This window comes from Mesoplodon mirus, assembly GCF_964341445.2.
Source record: "Mesoplodon mirus genome assembly, chromosome: 11".
Classification (NCBI taxonomy): Eukaryota; Metazoa; Chordata; class Mammalia; order Artiodactyla; family Ziphiidae; genus Mesoplodon; species Mesoplodon mirus.
Genome location: NC_138987.1, coordinates 61,888,231 through 61,908,009, shown reverse-complemented (window position 1 = coordinate 61,908,009; position 19,779 = coordinate 61,888,231). Strand labels below are relative to the sequence as shown.

Here is a 19,779-nt window from a genome sequence, read left to right as displayed (position 1 = left end):
TTGTTCATTCGGGCACTTACCCCCACTTCTTCGCTTAAAACGCCTCTGTCATGACAAGGCTGGAGCGCCCAAGCTGGGGGACCAGCCGCGCACTCAGCACAGGGCTTTTGCTCAAGGTTACAGAAGTCGGGCTACATTAGCTCTTCCCTGGCCCCCATGTGGAATCAACCGCATTGCCATCCAGGTGCTTAATAAGCATATGCTTGGTGTCCTGTTGACTTCTGGGGAGGAACCAGAAGCCCCAAGGGATTTAGAGTCTTCCTTCTGTGCCCCTTACTGATTTCCCCAAACTAGGAGCCTTGAAACTCAGAGCCCAGCGTGGTTCTTGGCACATAGTAGGCACTCAGATATTGACTGGACTGATCTGTGACCCCAAAGGAGACCCCAAGGGGCAAAACAGAATGACCTAATAACTCACTCCAGGCCCTTCTCCCAGACGTCCCCTCTGAGAAATGCCCAGGAGCTTCTTGGGAGGCGCTTGCCAGCCTGGACATCCTAGGCACTCGGAGGGCAGGGGGCAGCCCCAGCCCCTGCTTCCTGTCATCAGTGTAATGCATTCATATCTACAATCTGGCAAATTTCATATCCTCCCACCCTCTTTCCTGCATTATTGATGGGCTGTGCACTTTTAAAAAATCAATTAGATCAGGGCGGGGAGCTGGAGTTAAAAGAAGCCTTTAAAAGTCTGCTCTTGTTTTTGCTGTTTTGAATAGGAACAGATACAGCTTTCTCTCTGGTTTGAATAAGTCAAGCCCAGGGCTAGGTTGGCTGTGATTGGCCAGGACTAGGAAAATGCTGTTAGGATGCAAACGCAAGCACATATAACCCAGTGTATGCGCAGCCATTACTAAGGTAAGGCAGCAGGACCTGGAACCTCCAGCATTGGGTGGTTCCTCAACAGTGCTTACCCGCCAGAAAACTGGGAAGACTGCTGAGAGAGAAGGCAAGGTAAGTTCTATTTGGTTTATGGATGCACGTCAATAGAGCAATTTTACTTGAACTAGAAAGAAACGAAAGAGGAGATTAAAATTTCCTTGGCTTTGTGTTCTCGGATGAGGCTCTTAAAAGGGTTGAACCAGGAGTTTTTTTGTTGTTGTTGTTTTGTTTTGTTTTGCAGTATGCGGGCTTCTCACTGTTGTGGCCTCTCCTGTTGCGGAGCGCAGGCTCAGCGGCCATGGCTCACGGGCCCAGCCGCTCCGTGGCATGTGGGATCCTCCCGGACAGGGACATGAACCCGTGTCCCCTGCATCGGCAGGCGGACTCTCAACCACTGCGCCACCAGGGAAGCCCTGAACCAGGAGTTTGTGACCGGTTTTGCAAACTTCCTGCTGAGAAGTCGAGGTGCTTTTTAGAGACCACTAAACATAGGGCACACTTTCAAAAGCTTGGAAAGATTCACCCATCTCAAAGAAATGGTATGGGGCAAGGCAGAAATTTAAACCAGCTTCCTCTGCTTGGGGTCCGTTCCTAGGAGTATTGGTAAGAATTAAGGGCCACCAGCTTTTAAGCTGGGATTTCAAAACTGCACCCCGCCCAGCGGTTTGTACAGTGGTCTCAAAGGGTGCTGAGTCGATAAACTAGGACTTGAGGAGGAGGGAGGGGGAGAGACTGAGCTTTGGGGGACTTTGCTCAGTCCCCCAATCACATTTTCTGGGTGTTCCAGTATGGCAAAGTCCCTGCTTTGAGCATGTCCTCTCCTGCATTTCAGGGACCCTGGCCCAGTGAGCATTTTGATTGCCAAGTCCCTGCTGGAAAATGGGACTGCTTTTGGCCTCTGGATTCACAGTTCTAATTAGTGCCAGCTGGTTTGACTTTTACCAGGTTTACTCTTACCTCTCTCCAAGGAATGAATTCCTTGTCCCCTTCCCCTAGTTGGGTCACAGCATTTGCCTTTAATGACTGAAATCTAGGGTCTGAAGAAAACCTGAACAAATATTTCCTGGCAATTCTAAGCAGCACAGGGTGGGGCAGTGCCAATTATCAAATTAAATCCTTAAACACTGGCAGCTCCGCATCACTGCTCTGCTTTAGTCCTGCTGTAGCAGTAGACAAAGAGAGTTTTTTGTTTGTCTTTTGTTTTGTTTTTTTGCCAACGTCCATACTAGATAATGGCACATACTCTCCAAACCTGGGTTCATCCACCAAGGCTTAAGAAAAGAATGGCCAGACATGCTCCTCTTAACAAGCACAATATGCCTCCAAATAGCAAAATCCCAGATAGTCCTTTCTGGGTGGGGTTGTTTTTTCTTTATTTTTCTTTTTCTTTATCCTATGTAACTTCGTCAAGCCCTTCCTTTTTCCTTTGCCTCTTGAGAGCATTCATCAGTGATGTGTATCAATCAGATTGCAAGCCCCTTGAGAGCAAGAACCAGGCAGGAGGGACTTCCCTGGTGGTGCAGTGGTTGAGAGTCCGCCTGCTGATGCAGGGGACACGGGTTTGTGCCCCGGTCCGGGAAGATCCCACATGCCACGGAGCGGCTGGGCCCGTGAGCCATGGCCGCTGAGCCTGCGCGTCCGGAGCCTGTGCTCCACAACGGGAGAGGCCACAACAGTGAGGCCCGAGTACGGAAAAAAAAAAAAAAAAAAAAAAAAAAAAAAGAACCAGGCAGGAATTTTCATTATTTAAAGCCTATGTGGCCATGGACATGTGGAGGTGCTTAATAACCCTAGACACGTTTCGAACAGAGATGGTACACAATCCACACTTCTCTTTACTTCTTCCTCCCTCTCCCCACCCTGTCTGTGGGCAGCCACAGCACCACTGTCTGGGTCTGTGTGGGAGGGGGCGGGGGGGGGGAGGATCTGCCCACAGGCCACGCCCACCTGCCCCTGCTGCCACCCTGAACTCTTTGTCCCAGGCCCAGCCCTGCCATTTTACTTTCCCTCTTCTGTGAGGCGCAGGGAATATATTAGTCATGTGACAAAAGCAGAATGGGTTGTCTGAATTTTAGGATAGTTTACTTTAAAAAGTCTGGGAAGTAAAAGCTCAAATTGTTGACTGTGGAGAGGACCTGGCAAGCAGGGAGTCTGGGAGAGTTAGAGGGATTGGGAATGAAAGAAGGAAACCCAGTTTGGAAATACTTATTCCAACATAAGCCTTTTTTCAATCCCATGTGCCACTGAATTTAGGTATGTTAGGAAGGGCTGCATCACAGAAACTAGAAAAGAGCACAGATTTGAAGATCGGGTATGGATTTCATTCTAGTGATACTGAGTAAATTATTTAACCTCTCTGAACCTCAATTTTCCCACAATGTAAGACAAAGAAAATATACTCAGTTTATGAGAATTAAATGAGAGAACATAAAGTCAACCAACACAGGGCTTAGCATATTTGTCACCCCTTCAGTAAATAATCATGGCTGTGTTATCAGAGCTCTTAACAAGGAGAGTGGCAAGTGGGAAGCAGAATTTCCGGTGGGGATCCCTGGGCCAGCCAGCCTTACGACATGAACTTGGACAAGTCATTGTCCGCATCTCTGTGAGATAGTGCAGGGATGCACCACAAGGACATGGCAGGATGGCTGACGAGAGATTGGGAAGTGACTTAGGAGGAAAGCTGGCTGGATGACTGCTGTGAGAGGCGTCATCTCCGTGCTTGCTCTGTGATGTTTCAGTCCCAGGAAGACACGTGCCATGTCTCTGAGCAGTGCCTTTCAGGCTGTGGGCAACGACCCTGGGATCATCACCTGGAGAATAGAGGTGAGCTGGGCTGGATGGGGGCAGAAGACTGGTCTGCTGAAGGCCGTCCACATGCCTCGGTCTCCTGTCTGTGGTTCAACAACAGTGAGAGGCAGCTCCAAAGGGCACGTTTTCCGATGCTTGACCCCTCCTGGGTGCTCAGAGCAGGCGGGTGACGGGTGGAGGAAATGTTCTTGGCCTTGGAGAGCAGGGCTCCAAGCGAAAATAGGCTTGCCTTTTATCTAACCATCTGCACTTCTAGTAAATGTCCTGGAGAGATGGGTGGGGCCCAGGCCCACCCACGAAGCCCGAGACACCTGGCTGCTTCTGTCAGAACAATGGAACCTGTCTTCCACGGGGCACTCTGGCTCCTGCAAGGTGGTAGGAAGATTTGGCAGATACAGCACAGATCGGTGCCCTGCTCATCCCTTCTCCCACTCGGGGCTTGAGCCCCTCTGGCTGACCTCGAGCTCTAGCGGTCTATAGTTGGGAACCGCCCTGGCCTGGCAGCCTCACCCCACCTCCCTGCTCTGAGCCCAGTGAGTGGCTCTGCTGCAGAAAACCCAGAGGTGATGCCCCACCTCACCATCCTCCACTACGAGGGGAGTCACAGCCCCCCTAGCAAGCAGCTCAGAGCTTGTGAGAGCCCAGGTCACTCCCACTGTTTTAAGGCTCCAGGTTTCTTTAAAAACTAATAGGTACTAAAAGAGTTACGCAAATTGTGGGATATTTAACATTTTTACATTTAACACACATTTTACATAGAATACACTCAAACATGACTGCAGGTTTACCTACTTGGAGATAGTGATGAAAGTCCATATCTGAGGCCATGGGAATGGCTCTCCTGGGACAAGCCAGACATGCAGGTAACAGGTGCATCAGGGCTCCAACCCAGATTCCAAATACAGAGCCCTCGGCAGGGAGCCTGCACACGGCCGGCATTCCCCACCCCCAGAGCCTCACAGAATCCTGGCTCCCCATTCTGTCAGAACTTGGCCAGCTCTGGGTGGTCAGAGTCAGCGCTGGAGGCACTCTGGTGCAGCGGCTCAGAGATGGGCTTTTACCTGAGGGCTTACACCCAACTCTGCAAATGACTGAGGCGGCGCACAGGCTCTTCACAGTGTAGCAAGATGAGGCTGGGCAGGCGGTGCGAGGAGGATGGGGTGAGGACAGGCACCTGGATCCAGACCCAGGGCCGGGCAGGTGGAGTTCAGCAGAAGCCAGAGGGATGGCCGCGCTAATCCTGTGGCTGGCCACCACGCCCCGTGGGGACATCTCCCCACTCTCCCCTGCCGCCTGTGTCAAATGACGGCGTGCAGGGGGAGGCCTGGGGGGGTCGGGGGAGGAGGGAGAGAATGCAGCCTATACACACCCCTTGTCCTTCCAGAAAATGGAGCTGGTGCCGGTGCCCCTGAATGCCCATGGTACCTTCTATGAGGGGGACTGCTACATCATCCTCTCGGTGAGCACCATGCCCCCCATTCCCATGAGCTGCTCCCTTGAGAGCCAGCTCTGGGGCCCCACTGGGAGATCTGCCCGTGAGGTTAATCTGGTATCCATCTTGATTCTTCCTCGCTGTTATATAGAACAGGCCTCCAGTTTGATTATCAAAGGGTTTCTTAGGCCAGGGTTTTAAATTTTGCATCAGAGGGTGTGGGTGTGGCCCTCAGTCTGAACCTCAGCGAGTAGCCTACAGCAGCACTTCTCCCTCCGGGACCCAGACCCCAGATTACAGTGCTGTGAAGGAAGGCCAGGTGGATACAAGGCCATCTCTGGCCTCAAAGTACTCATCTAGCGGAAGAAACAGTCTCCCACGGGGACAGTACTGACAGAGCCATGCAGATGGACGGCAGCACTGTGCCAGATGTGCAAGTGCAGGGGTGCGAAAGAGCAGCAAGAAAAGCCTGCAGTCCAACCCGGAAAAGATCCCCATTGGTCTCTGTTTATTTTGATAACAATAAGCTGTCAACATTCCCCAAATGTGGAGAGGGATTTGGGCTGCCAGGGTCTGCACCCGGGCCACTGCAGGGAGGGAGAGGCCCCAGGCCTGCCAAGGGCAGGACACAAGTCACCGTAGGCCACGTTCTTCCCACGCCAGAAGGGCCAGCAGCGAAGGGGAGGCAAGCTGGCCCCTGACCTGATATCTCTCTGACTACATCCCAGACCCGGAGAGTGGGCAGCATCCTCTCCCAGGACATCCACTTCTGGATTGGGAAGGACTCCTCGCAGGATGAGAAGACCTGCGCAGCCATCTACACTACGCAGCTGGACGACTACCTGGGGGGCGGCCCCGTGCAGCACCGGGAAGTCCAGTGCCACGAGTCCGACACCTTCCGCGGCTACTTCAAGCAGGGCATCATGTGAGTAGCTATGCACAGAGCAAGGACGTAACCGCAGTTTACCAAAGAGGAAACCAAAAGGGCCAAAACGTATATGAAGAAAGGCATCAGAGAAATGCAAATCCAAACAAAGCCATCATTTCCACCTACTAGAGAGCTGAGAGGCGCCAAGTGTCGTCGAAGCTCTGGGGAGACAGGTGCCCCGCTGGTGCAAGTGAGAACTGGCCAGCATTCCGGAGAGTAGTCTGCTGCCACTGGGGAAGATCTCACCCCCAGCGTGTGACTCAAAGGAGCGCTCACGTTCCCAGGTCCACAAAGGCACATGAACCAGAACGTTCACGTTAGTGGTGGCGGGAAGCGGCAGGCAATGTGGACAGGAAAAACACCCCGCGACACAGCGGAGTACAATGCCACAGCTGGAAACAGATTAGAGGCACATCTGACACGTGGACAGACCTTAAAAACACGGGGCTTAGGGAGCACAGGTAGAAACAGGCTTGAAATATAGAACAGAATGCCAATTTCTGTTTTTAAAAAAATACATAAACTCAAAACAACAGGCTACATTTTACCAGAATGAAAATAAAAAGACAGATGTTAAACTGTTAGAATGGATGCCTATGGCGGGGAGAGAAAGGGGGGGTAGGGTATGCAAATTAAAGGGAACACAAAAATACTTACTACAAGAGAGGGGTCTCATAAAGGCCAATGGTGAAAACCTTCCACGAACTGAGGAGCTTGATTACCTCAAAACTTTGCACTTGAGATTGAAAAGAAAAAGGAATTCCAATGAGCTTGAGAGTTCTGAGGCTGGTCCAAGGCCAGCTTCTTACAGGTCAGCAGTCCCCACTGAGGACCTACTGGGCACAGAGCCCCACGCTGAGTCACCAGGGAACCCTCTGCTCCCCGTGGCTCTCTGCATGCCCTTCACGTGTGGGATGCCTGGGGGAGGCTGGGCTGGCGTGAGGGCCAGGGGCGGGAGAGCGGATTCCCGGAGTGAGATGGTTTTTAAGGCCACGGTGTCATGAATGTTTCTGCTACCGCCTGACTCGTGCCCCTCTCCCCATCACACGTGACATTCACCCAGTTTCTAGAACGAAACAAAACAAGTTCTTCTGTGCTCTGGGGACTTCATCAGTGATGCACCCTCTGTCTGGAGAACCAGTCCTCTGGTGGTTGGTTCCTACTCTTAATATCCCAGCTCAAATGTCGTCCTTCGGAGAAGACTGCCCTGAACACGCTGTCTAAAAGCCCACCGCTGAGTGCACCTCTGTGGCAGTGGTGACCAGCATCTATGTTTACCTGGCTCATTTACTGTCATCACCCGTGTGGGGAGAGGTTGCATCTGTGTGATCCACAACTGTCTCCCCAGTACCTAGCACATAGCAGGTGCTCAATAAATAACGGATGTTCCCTCAGCTACAAGAAGGGGGGTGTGGCCTCCGGGATGAAGCACGTGGAGACCAATACCTACGACGTGAAGCGGCTGCTGCACGTGAAGGGGAAGAGAAACATCAGGGCCACCGAGGTAAGTCCTGCCCCTTGTCTGTCCCAGGCCCAGGGCCTCTCCACCTAGCACCTAAGAACTCCTCCTACATAATGTCTACCTCTCCCCTGCAGGTGGAAATGAGCTGGGACAGCTTTAACCGAGGTGATGTCTTCCTGCTGGACCTTGGGAAGGTCATCATCCAGTGGAATGGCCCAGAGAGCAGCAGCAGGGAGCGTCTGAAGGTGTGGCCTGTTCTGTTGCTCCCCCCCCCCATCCCCCGGGGCCTCACGGGCTTGCACTCCCTCAGCTGCCCTTTCCTTCTTCTTTCCTCGCTGGCTCTTTCCTGCCCTTCAAGCCAGACCCCTGCCTTTGAGCAGCATCTGTTTCAGAGACAGGCCACGTGTGCGAGCCTGCGACTCAGCATCAGGGTAACTCCTGTGTCTGGGATCCAGGCTGCTCCTCCGGGAGCTGAGCACTTCCTCGGGCTTCTTTACAGGCTATGCTCCTGGCAAAGCATATTCGGGACAGGGAGCGAGGGGGCCGTGCTGAAATAGGGGTGATCGAGGGAGACAAGGAGGCGGCCAGTCCAGAGCTGATGAAGGTCCTTCAGGACACCCTCGGCCGGCACTCCATTATCAAGCCTGCGGTCCCCGATGAGATCACAGATCAGCAACAGAAATCAAATATCATGCTGTATCAGTGAGTAGCTAAGCCTAGCTGCTGGCTGGAAGCTGGGGTAGGTGTCCCCCCAGAAAACCAGCACTTCTGCTTCGCTCCTCGTTTGGGGTGCAGGTGACTGGCTTTCTTTCAGTCTTTTTCAAATGCAGCTTCTATAAGGAGCTCGGTGTTCCCTGAGCAGCTACTATCTGTTCTTGTTAGCAACTCTTCCTGGTCTCTGGGGGAGGCCATTCCTTTGCTCAGATCTATATGTGCCTAGGGATGTGGACAGGATAACGTTGAGGAGAGAGATGCACAAAAGTCTCCTCCACAGAACAGAGTCCATCACATTCCTGTCTGCGTTCAAGCCATGCCTGTTCCAAGAAGTTGAACTCTACCCAGAAACTTCATTCTAAGACAAAGCCATGAAATATCAGATTGACTACACGATGCTTTGTAGAAGAGAAGGTACAGCCTAACCTCTCCCCTTCTCTAGTGTCTCAGACTCAGCTGGGCAGCTGGCGGTCACAGATGTAGCAACGAGGCCTCTGGTCCAGGGCTTACTGAACCATGATGTAAGTAGAGCTTGGGTGGGCTTGGCTTGGGGTAGCCAGACCTGGCTTCAGAGGCAGACCCTAGGGAAAGGCCTTCCTCATGGTCTTGGGCAGGAGTAACCACTTTTATCCCTGACCGTCTGCTTCAGGACTGCTACATCCTGGACCAAAGTGGAACCAAGATCTATGTGTGGAAAGGAAGAGGAGCCACAAAGGTTGAGAAACAGATGGCCATGTCTAAAGCTCTGGTAGGAGCTACGGATGTGCAATATTGTCCAAAAAATTCTGTCCATAACACATCAGATGTGCTCAGCGAGCCACATTAGGCACCAGAGCATAGAACATCGCAGTTACATACATAACTTCAAAGTCAGACAGACAAACTGGGATCAAATCCAGGTTTAATGCCATCTCCTGGGGTTGTTGTGAGGATTAAGTAACATTTATAAAGCACTCAGAACAATACCTGGCACACACACCTGCTCAGTAAAAAGGTGGCTGTTATTATTGAAGGAGATACCACATATCAAGGTCAAGGGCCCTGTCCTCAAGGAGCTTATGACATTGTGCAGACCCACGCAGATGAACCAGGCAGGATGCACGTACAAAGCAAAAAAGGGGCAAATGAAGGTGATACAAAGTCAGTAGAGTACAGGAGTGCTGAAGGAACACAGAACAGAGGATCTTACCAAAAAAAAAAAAAAAAAAATCAGTAATAATCTGACAGGCCAATGAAGAGATGTCAAAATGTTCCACTCAGTCCTTTCCTTGAGGCAGGTAACTTGGTCCCTAGACAGAAGTGAGTTAGAATTTGACTCTGACTCCCAGAAGGGAACAGTCCTACCAACTGGCTTCACAGGGGTGAATCACCAGCCAAGTCAAGAGCCCAGTGCACTCCTGGACTGACCTGTCCTTCGGGGGGGGGGGGGACACCTGCAGAACTTCATCAAGATGAAGGGCTACCCCAGCAGTACCAACGTGGAGACCGTCAGTGATGGTGCCGAGTCAGCCATGTTCAAGCAGCTGTTCCAGAAGTGGTCAGTGAAGGAACAGACCGTGGGTCTGGGGAAAACGTTCAGCGTTGGTAAAATCGGTAAGATTGCCCCCAGATCGTGTTTTCACTGCCGGGACTCTTTAGAAAGGCAGGCACAGCTGCTTTTTGCTCACTTGGCTTCTCCCAACCCCTTCCGTGCAGCTAACGTTTTCCAGGATAAATTTGATGCGACTCTGCTGCACACCAAACCAGAGGTGGCAGCCCAGGAAAGAATGGTCGACGACGGCAACGGCAATGTTGAGGTAAGCCCAGTGACCCACATCCCAGGGCAGGCGGCAGCACTGGCCCTCCAGGCTGCTCTGCTGTACAGAAGGGACACGTGATTCCGTGTCTGCTTTGCTTTCCTTTCCACCTCTGGCACCTCAGGACTATTCAAAGGGATGTCTGAGTCTGCAGGGTTTTCCCACAATTCTTCACAGAAGTGAAAGGTAGATACTCCAGTGTGCCATGAAGAACTCACCTGGCAGACATATTCAAATCATCTCTGAGCCATGATGGGGATGCATCTGACCAGGGACGATCCAGTTCTTGGGATTCAAATCATGCAAATGTGATAAGCCCTCACCACTGGAAAGAAGCACCAGAGGGGGAAGGTGTACTTTGAATGGACGTTAGTGCCTCACCCACCTGGATTCTCTGCTAAGCATGGCCCAGTTCCCTCCAGGTAGCTGTTTCTTCACAGGACTCCCATGTCTGGGGAACTGTGTCTCCTTCTATGCCTAGGTCTGGAGAATTGAAAACCTGGAGCTGGTCCCCGTGGAGCATCAGTGGTATGGCTTCTTTTATGGGGGAGACTGCTATCTGGTTCTCTATACGTACGAGATGCACGGGAAGCCGCACTACATCTTGTACATCTGGCAGGTAGGCCTGGGCCAGCCTCTCAGCTTTGGATCCTGGCGCCTCCTCCGGCCACTGAGCTAGGGCCGGGGGTAGCAGGGACCCATCGCACCCGCTCACCACTACAGGGCCGCCACGCCTCACAGGATGAGCTGGCAGCCTCAGCATACCAGGCGGTGGAGGTGGACCGGCAGTTTGATGGGGCCCCTGTGCAGGTTCGGGTTGCCATGGGGAAGGAGCCACGCCACTTCCTGGCCATCTTCAAAGGAAAGCTGGTTATCTTTGAGGTGAGAGCCCTCAGATAAAATTACACCATAAGCAGAATGCTCAGAACCAGCAGGTCAGCAGGAGACTACAGCAGAGGAGAGGAGGGGTAGAGAGCAGGGCTTGGGGAAGACACAGACAAGAAGGGGGTGAATCTCTCTAAGACACTGAAGTGAATCCCGACGGCCTAGGGTTTCAAGTCCAAACCACTGCCTAATTCACGTTCAAGGTCTTTTATAATCTGACCCATATTACCTGTGCAGGTGCATCACCCTCAGCTCCCTAGCCTACACACTCCACTCCTGTCAGGTGGGTGTCCTCATTAGACCTCACACGTGCCATGTCATTTACCTGTTCACCTCCCCCAGAGAATGTGCTCCTTCAGATTCAAGTTCCATTTCTTCCATGAAGCCCTGGCTGAAGCACTACCAGGAATGTATAATGTCACATGTTTGATATACACAAATCTATGGTCAAGTCCTAGTCTTGTCATTTATTAGCCAAGTTTCTAAGCCTGTTTCCCCATCTGCACTGTGGGATAATAATACCTACTTCACAAAGTTATTATGAGGATCTATAAAAAGATGTAGATAAGGCACCAGCAAAGAGCCTGGCATATAACCAAGGTCTCATAATGAAAGCTAATACTATTGGTACCATAACTCCAGCTCACCTCAGCCTCTCTCAGTTAGCCTAGACACTCCTTGAGGGCAAAGACGGTGTCAAACACATCCACGTTCTCCACAATGCTAGCCCAGTGCCTGGCGCACACGGTGCACCTTCGTTCCAGACTCTGCTTTTCTCTCTCTCTAGGGTGGGACTTCCAGGAAGGGAAATGCCGAGCCCGATCCTCCAGTAAGGCTCTTCCAGATTCAAGGAAATGAAATATCTAACACCAAAGCGGTGGAGGTTCCAGCCTTCACCTCCTCTCTAAACTCCAATGATGTCTTTCTGCTGCGGACCCAGGCAGAGCACTACCTGTGGTATGGCAAGGTAGGATGGCTGGCCCAGTGGTCACACCAGCCCCTCAGAGCCCAGCCCTGCACCAACCCTCCTGTCAGCAAGGCGAAGGAACTGAAGAGTAGGCTGGAGCAGTCCTCAAAAAAAGGAACCTTTTCCTAAAGGATCTTCAAAGGGACTGACAATGTTCCCCACAATTAGGCCTCCAATTAGAAACTCACGAACACACTGCTTACATCCAGGAGACCCTCCATAAACCTCTAAACACATGGAGGCTGGATGCAGGCTGGATAAGTCAATCTTTCCACACCAGTTTGGTGGACTGTAACAGGACGGCCATGAACACTGAACAAAAACACTAAAAATGTGATTTTTGTCAATTTAGATTGCATCTGCATTAAAAAGCACTAAAATTATTTTGCAAAAGAGAATTGAACAGGAAAAGATGCTCAACATCATTAGTCATTAGGGAAATGCAAATGAAAACCCCAATGAGATACCACTACACACCTATCAGAATGACCGAAAAAAAAAAAAAGATAATACCAAGTGCTGGTGAGGATGCAAAGCAATAGGAATTCTCACACACTGCTGGTGGGAATGCAAATATGGCCTTTGGAGAACAAACTGACAGTTTCTTATAAAACATACACTTACCGTATGGCCCAGCAACCCCATTCCTGGGTATGTACCCATGCGAAATAAAAAACTATCTTCAGGGCTTCCCTGGTGGCGCAGTGGTTGAGAATCTGCCTGCTAATGCAGGGGACATGGGTTCGAGCCCTGGTCTGGGAGGATCCCACATGCCGCGGAGCAACTAGGCCCGTGAGCCACAACTACTGAGCCTGCGCGTCTGGAGCCTGTGCTCCGCAACAAGAGAGGCCGCGATAGTGAGAGGCCCGCGCACCGCGATGAAGAGTGGCCCCCACTTGCCGCAACTAGAGAAAGCCCCCGCACAGAAACGAAGACCCAATACAGCAAAAATAAATTAATTAATTAATAATCTCCTACCCCCAACATCTTAAAAAAAAAAAAGCTCAAAAAAAACTATCTTCACACAAAAACCTGTACACAAATGTTTATAGCACCTTTATTTGTAATCACCAAAAACTGGAAGCAAACCAACTGGAGGATGGATAAACAAACAGCGGTGCATCCATACAATGGGATACTACTCAGCTATGGAAAGAAACAAGCTGTTGATACCCACAACTGCAGGGATGAATCTCAAGTGCATTATGCTAAGTGCACAGTGCACTAGCACAAAGGCTACAGAGTGTATGATTCCATTTATGACATGCTGGAAAAGGCAAAACTATCACGATGGAGAACAGATCAGTGGTTGCCAGAGGTTAAGGATTCAGGGAGGGTTTGACTACAAAGGGGTAGGTAGCCTGAGGGAATTTTTTGCAGTGGTGAGACGACTGTTCTGTTTTTGTTGTGGTGGTGGTAGCATGATTCTATGCATTCGTCAGGAGTCATAGAACTCTACGGCAAAAAGAGTGAATTTTCCTGTATATAATTTTTAAAATAAACTTAAATTTTCTCTTAAAAAATAGTCAAAAGCGGGGCTTCCCTGGTGGCGCAGTGGTTGAGAGTCCGCCTGCCGATGCGGGGGACACGGGTTCGTGCCCTGGTCTGGGAGGATCCCACATGCCGCGGAGCGGCTGGGCCGGTGAGCCATGGCTGCTGAGCCTGCGCGTCCGGAGCCTGTGCTCCGCGGCAGGAGAGGCCACAGCAGTGAGAGGCCCGTGTGCCGCAAAAAGAAAAAAAAAAAAAAAAGTCAAAAGCAGGTGCTAAAATTCCAACTGAAAGCAAAACGAAGGTGACTTGTCAATATCCACTGTGGGTTTCAGAGTTTAGTCTTGTCCTTTGCCACCACTGTTTTCCTCCGTGCCCCCGCCCCTTGCCCCCTGCCCTTCCCAGCACCAGAACAAACCTATCTATCTCCCCGTCCTGAGGTACTGTGGCTTGGTAGATGATCCTGGCTGCACTGAGCTCTTAGTCTCAGCCACTTTTTTCCCACATCAACGTGCCTGTGTGCAGCTAACATCTGTGTTCTCCCCACCCCACTCTCAGGGGTCTAGTGGGGATGAGCGGGCAATGGCTAAGGAGCTGGCCGGGCTTCTCTGTGATGGCACCGAGAACACAGTGGCTGAGGGCCAGGAGCCAGCTGAGTTCTGGGACCTGCTGGGAGGAAAAACTCACTATGCCAATGACAAAAGGTACAGGACCACAGCATCCCCTCCTCTTGGCTCCCCCTGCCTACCAGACTTGTGAACTGCACATGATTTCTAAACAGCTCAGTTCCTCTACTAAACGGACTGTATTGCAGACTACAGCAGGAAATCCTAGATGTCCAGTCCCGTCTCTTTGAATGTTCCAATAAGACCGGCCGGTTCATTGTCACCGAGATCACAGACTTCACCCAGGATGACCTGAACCCAGATGACGTGATGCTCCTGGATACCTGGGACCAGGTAAGACAGCCAGAGAGCTTGGAACAAATGACAAAGATCCTCAAGCTTTAGGCTATTTTTTGTGTAGTACCTCTCCCCAACCCCCCAGATAAAGCCAGGGTAGCCCTGGACCATCCCCAAGTCAATCAAACATTTGTCAGTGGTGACCAAAGGAAGAACCTGCTTTTTGCCAGGGCTGGAGAGAATAGAATGTTGTTTAAAACTCAACACCCTGGGAATTTTCCCACTTTGCTTCAGGAAAATCACGCCATCCTATCACCATGCACTCCATTCTCTCAGGACCAAGGGCAGCAGGCTCCACACCCAGGGATATGGGCCTTTTAGGGAACAAAGGGATACGAAAGCTTATCTTCAAGGCAACCCCTCTGCCACATCCCATTTTCTTCAGTCCGGCTCAGCAAACACACTCAACGCCCTGTGTCCGTTCTAATCACTGCGCTGGGTGTGGTGTCGCCAAGGCCAAGGGCCTCATCCTACTCTCAGAGTTTACAGGCTGAGGCGGGGTGGAGGAGACCGGACATAGAAACATCATTGTAGTATGAAGGAGGTATGTACGAGGTGCCATGGGAGCACAAATAAGGGGCACTCAACACAGTTTAGGGGCTCAGTGAAGACTTTCTGGAGGAGATGGCTCCCAGACTCAAAGGATAAGCAGGCATTAATCAGGTAAAGAGGGCATTCAGGCAAAGGAAAACCAAGGCATGAATAGTCTAGTATACAGGGAACTACAAACAGTATCATCAGAGCACAAGACAGTGTTAAAGAGCACCCTAGAGGTGGAGCTCAAGAAGTAGGGGTGGGCCTTACCTACCATGTCAAGAAGTTTGAAATTCATCGGGAAAGCTACTGACATTTAAGCAGGCGAGTGACATGGTCAGACTGTGCTTTAGATAGATCACTCTGGCGAGTGTTGGAGAGGAGGGATGGCTTGTGAGGAAAAAGAAGACTGTATGTTGGGAGACCAATCAGCAGACTACTGTCCTAGTCCAGTAAGAGCAGCTGCTGGCCCACACAGGAGCTGTGGAGTAGAGACAGAGGGATGGTGACAGACTGGACAAAAGCATAGGAGGTAAATTAGCTAAGTCCTGGTGTTATGGCAGGTATTTAGGATGACTCCCAGGTTATTGCCTTGGGTGACTGAATGGACACCATTCACCAAGAATGGAGACACAGATACAAGTTTAGAAAAGAGCTACATTTGGGGGGTGTTATACTTGAGCTTGGAGTCAGCCAAGAGGAGGTGTTTTGCAAGAAGCTGGATCCAGGAAGCTAAAGTTCTGAGAGAGAGAGTTCAGGACTGGAGATGTAGATTGGGGAGATACATAAATCAAAATGAATCTGAGAAGCTTTACTCTGATGAGGCTGTGAACTGCTGACAGGGAAAGACAGGGCAGCACGTATGATCTAGTACTGATACTTAGCCCTTGGTATGAGCTCAGTAACAAATACTCAATCTCTACCACAACAGGTGTTCTTGTGGATCGGGGCTGAGGCCAACGCCACGGAGAAGGAGAGCGCTCTTGCTACCGCCCAGGAGTACCTGCGCACTCACCCCAGCGGCCGAGACACCGGCACACCAACCCTGATCATTAAACAGGGGTTCGAGCCTCCCATATTCACAGGCTGGTTCTTGGCCTGGGACCCTCACATTTGGAGCGTAAGAACAGAGAGGACCGGGAAGACGTTCTTACTGCCAGGGCGCTGGGTGCTCAGAGCTCGGTGGGATGGCGGGGTACTCAAGGGCTGAGTAAACCCAGGACCGCATCTCCGCCACTCCCCTCCCCTCCCCGCTTTTTACTTTCCTCCTCTTTCGCGCCCACCAGGGCACTAAGTCCAGTTAGAGAATTCACAGCTTGCCTCAGGAACAAGCAGTGTGTGAAAAAGTAATAAAGTTTATAAAGTATATCCACACACATTACTTTTTGAGCTCTACATCCTGATAGCTAGGGAACACTGTTTCCTGTGTTAAGAGATGAGGAACCTCAGAGAAGTTATTTGTCTGAAGTCACAATTAACCAGTGGGAAGAAGCCAGGTTTACTGACTCCTAGTCAACTGCTTTTAGCATGGAGCGTTGAGGGGCCACCAGCAAAGAATGCAGACCATGTTTAAGTACCTTCCAACCCTGCATAGACCCAGAAGGGGGGATTTTCATTTCTGCTTATCCCTGAAATGTCTTCTGTCCCCTGGCTTTTTTGCTTCTCTCGAGGGTACAGACCAGGCCTGACATGTCCCTCCCCTGTAAGCAGCATCTCATGCTGTATTTTCTATTTCTTCTTTTCAGGCAGGGAAATCATATGAACAGTTAAAAGAAGAACTGGGAGACGCTGCTGCTATCACGAGAATCTCTGCTGTGAGTTTCTTGGAGGAGCTATTCACAGGCAACCAGAGCCAGAGAGAAACAGCAAATGCTACAGATGCAACATGGCCAAAACCCTATCATGGCCTTCTTAGTATCACTCTGGTGGTCTATTTTGATATGAAGATTGTTTTAATCGGTAGAAATGCAGGTCTCAGAGCCAAGTTCCTTATTTTACTGCCTTCCAGAATTTAGAACAGACTTGCTGTTTAAAAAAACAATGAAAACAAAACCAAATTTTATTCTTCAACTCTCTCTGTCATTCAGGACAGATTAAACTTACTGTTAGTATTTTTCAGAAATAATAAGCTTCTAACCCAAATGATAATGTTTATCAGTTTCTGACAGGGGCTTCCACAGAAACTCAGGCCATTACCCCTATTTTAATGGCCAGAAGAAGTGGAGCTTCTGGCCAGGAATCCAACAGCTCTTTAACATCAGGACAAGTACATGGCACCACTGTCCGAACCATCTGGTAGTTTTGTCCTTTATGCTGTACAAACTCAAGATTTCAAAGCTAATGGCAATGTAGCATCTTTAAAAAATATTTAAAAGAAGTATGACTTGAATTTGAAGGCTGGAAATGTAGAGCCCAAGTAAAAGTACCAATAGAAGGAATGTGATCACAGTATTTAAATGATGTTTAAGCAAAACATCTACGCCAAACTGGCTATACAGGATTTACCTTAGACTTATTGAATCACCTTCCCAAGAAGGACCCTAAAATCTGAATATTTTAGATTCCCAGATGATTCTGACATGCAGCCAGTTTTGGGGACCACTGTTCTAAAGGATGATTATAAAGTATGAAGTGGTAAAACCCAAAATTTAAATATTATAAACACAGAACTTCAACTGCACAGACCTGAAGAGTCTTATCCAGTGTCTACATTCTTATCTTCCCTAGGATATGAGGGACACAACCCTCTCCCTAAATTCTGAGCCAAAATATTACCCCGTAGAAGTTCTGTTGAAAAATCAGAGTCAGGAGTTGCCTGAGGATGTGAACCCTGCCAAAAAGGAGGTGAGTGCCTGCATGTGATGTAAGTGGAGCTCTCCATGAGTAAAGCACCTTCTCAGTATACAGCCTAGGACAGATCTGGAACACTGTAAGCACTCAATAGACATCTGAATCACCCAGGAGCTCAAGCCGAAAACCCAGGGCTCCTTCTTGCTTCTTTTTTCTCACCTCCCACATCAATCCATCAGCTAGCTTCCATTCACTGCTCTCCATCTCTCTGCTGCCAGTATGGTCCAGCCATCATGGACCACTGCCATAGGCTCCCAACTGGTTTCCACCCCTGCCCTACAATCTGTTCCCCACATAACAACCAATGGGCTTCTACAACAGATGATACTTTTCTATTTAAAACACCTTGAATGGCTTCCCACTGCACTTAGAATCCAAAGTTCTTCTGACGGCCTCCAAGGCCCCAAACAATCTGGCCCCTGCCCACCTCTGATTTCATCTCACAGACCACTACCCTCTTCACTTACCGCCCTTCAGCCAGTGGCTGTTTTTTCTGTTCCTCGAACATGAGCCTTTAATTGCTCCTGCCTGAAAACATTTTTCTCCCAGATCATGAGACAACCAGCTCCTTCCTCACTAATTTAGGTCTCAGCTGCAATGCCACCTCCCCAGGAAGGCCTCCCCTGACCACCCCGACACTGCCTCCCTCACCGCCTATAGTCCCTTTATACTGGGTCACCGTCTATCTGCCCCACTCCAGTGATACCCTCAAGAGCAAGGACCTTGTCTGTTTTGTTCACGCCTACATTCTCAGCTTTTCGGCATCTAGGATGGTGCCCAGCAGATCACAGGCACACCTTAAATTTCAGCTGATTGAATTAACAGTCATGTTGAATGAACTAATTTATTTTCCCCTTGAAGGGGAAGGGCCTCTGGATTTTCCACAGTGTCTTATCTAACCAACTCTTAAGTATCTGGGCTGCAACTTTCTTGAAAACAGAGACCATATCTTAATAATTTTACTTGGACAGGAAATATTCATTAATCATTAATAAATAAATGTTAGGAGAATTTTATGCTCTCACTAAGGTCCACCTGATCTTGCATTTGAAAATATCTGGATAAAAAATGGCAGATAAGGGCAGAAAGCAAGGAAAACCATCGATTTAGTTCTCCATTCAGCCAAAGCCTAATGTTCAGAACTTGTACATAATATATAACCCATTTCTTGTCCTTCTGGCAAGACACTGGTGCCAGGTGGGACTGTGAGCGAATCCAGCCAGGGCTTTCAGAGGCCAAGGTGGGACTCCACAAGCCAAAGAACTCCCCAATGAATAATTTAAGTCTATTAAAAACTTTCTGAAGAATTCATTCTACTTCCCCTTTCAAGGAACTACCTGGGACTCTCTCTTGGCCCCATTTCCCCGACCCCATTAGCACTGACAGGCGCTAGGTCTTCCTTCTAACTAGAAACTTTGTCTTCTCTCTTAGAATTACCTCTCTGAACAGGACTTTGTTTCTGTGTTTGGCATCACAAGAGGGCAATTTGCTGCTCTGCCTGGCTGGAAACAGCTCCAGATGAAGAAAGAAAAGGGGCTTTTCTGAGGCAAGAAGGCATCTGCCTACTGCAAGACCCCAGAAGAAAGCAGATAGTGCCAGTACCAGGAAAGAATTTCTCTACTAATTTCTGCCTAACATCCAGCTACTTAATGTTGATACAGTAGGCTCTGCAAATCACAGCATGTTCTCCATTTTTCTCATCCCTGCGTTCCTTGCTATAGACCTAAAATGTTAGCTGTTAGCTACCCACTTTTTAATTTTTGTGGCCTCAGCAGAAAGCACGAAAACTGCAGGAATCTGGAGAAGTCAAAAGTAAGAGAACAAAAAAACTAAGTTTAAAGTGTTTAATATTGGGGCAAGGGCCTAAGTTTGTTTTAAATCTTAAGATCGGTATTTCCTATTTAACCCACAAGTCATTGAAGTTATTCACATATACACCCTGAAGTCAAAATCTAAATGCTCAGAACTGTAGGTGCCAGAGATTTTAAATTTTTCAAATAAAGATACCTGTAAGAGCAAATGGGAGTTCTTTTCAGTATTTTCGGTCTGCCCATTATGGTAACTATTTTGTTCT

General features: G+C 49.6%; 1 protein-coding gene across 4 annotated transcripts; it reads left to right on the top strand.

Annotated features, from left to right (window-relative positions):
- Positions 1-2,574: 2,574 nt before the first annotated feature.
- Positions 2,575-19,725, top strand: AVIL (advillin). 4 transcript variants are annotated; one of them, XM_082634663.1, is made up of 19 exons: positions 2,575-3,702; positions 5,072-5,146; positions 5,848-6,044; positions 7,443-7,551; positions 7,644-7,754; positions 8,009-8,211; positions 8,666-8,744; positions 8,873-8,971; positions 9,663-9,816; positions 9,919-10,019; positions 10,501-10,638; positions 10,743-10,901; positions 11,692-11,871; positions 13,918-14,063; positions 14,174-14,318; positions 15,787-15,975; positions 16,601-16,669; positions 17,583-17,699; positions 19,137-19,725. In XM_082634663.1, exons 1-19 carry the CDS (start codon positions 3,637-3,639, stop codon positions 19,248-19,250), a joined length of 2,451 nt encoding a protein of 816 aa, XP_082490789.1. In that variant the 5' UTR covers positions 2,575-3,636; the 3' UTR covers positions 19,251-19,725. The 4 variants fall into 4 exon arrangements, with proteins under 4 accessions (XP_082490789.1, XP_082490787.1, XP_082490788.1 ...); XM_082634661.1 differs by having other exon boundaries at positions 9,663-10,019; XM_082634662.1 differs by lacking the exon at positions 2,575-3,702 and having other exon boundaries at positions 5,008-5,146; positions 9,663-10,019; positions 10,761-10,901.
- The last annotated feature ends 54 nt before the right edge of the window (positions 19,726-19,779 follow it).

Excerpts from the sequence above, each read along its gene's own strand:
- AVIL (XM_082634661.1), top strand. The coding sequence starts at position 3,637 with ATGTCTCTGAGCAGTGCCTTTCAGGCTGTGGGCAACGACCCTGGGATC. Across the intron at positions 10,020-10,500 it reads ACGGCAACGGCAATGTTGAG|GTCTGGAGAATTGAAAACCT; the intron begins GTAAGCCCAGTG and ends TTCTATGCCTAG. Across the intron at positions 10,639-10,742 it reads ACATCTTGTACATCTGGCAG|GGCCGCCACGCCTCACAGGA; the intron begins GTAGGCCTGGGC and ends TCACCACTACAG.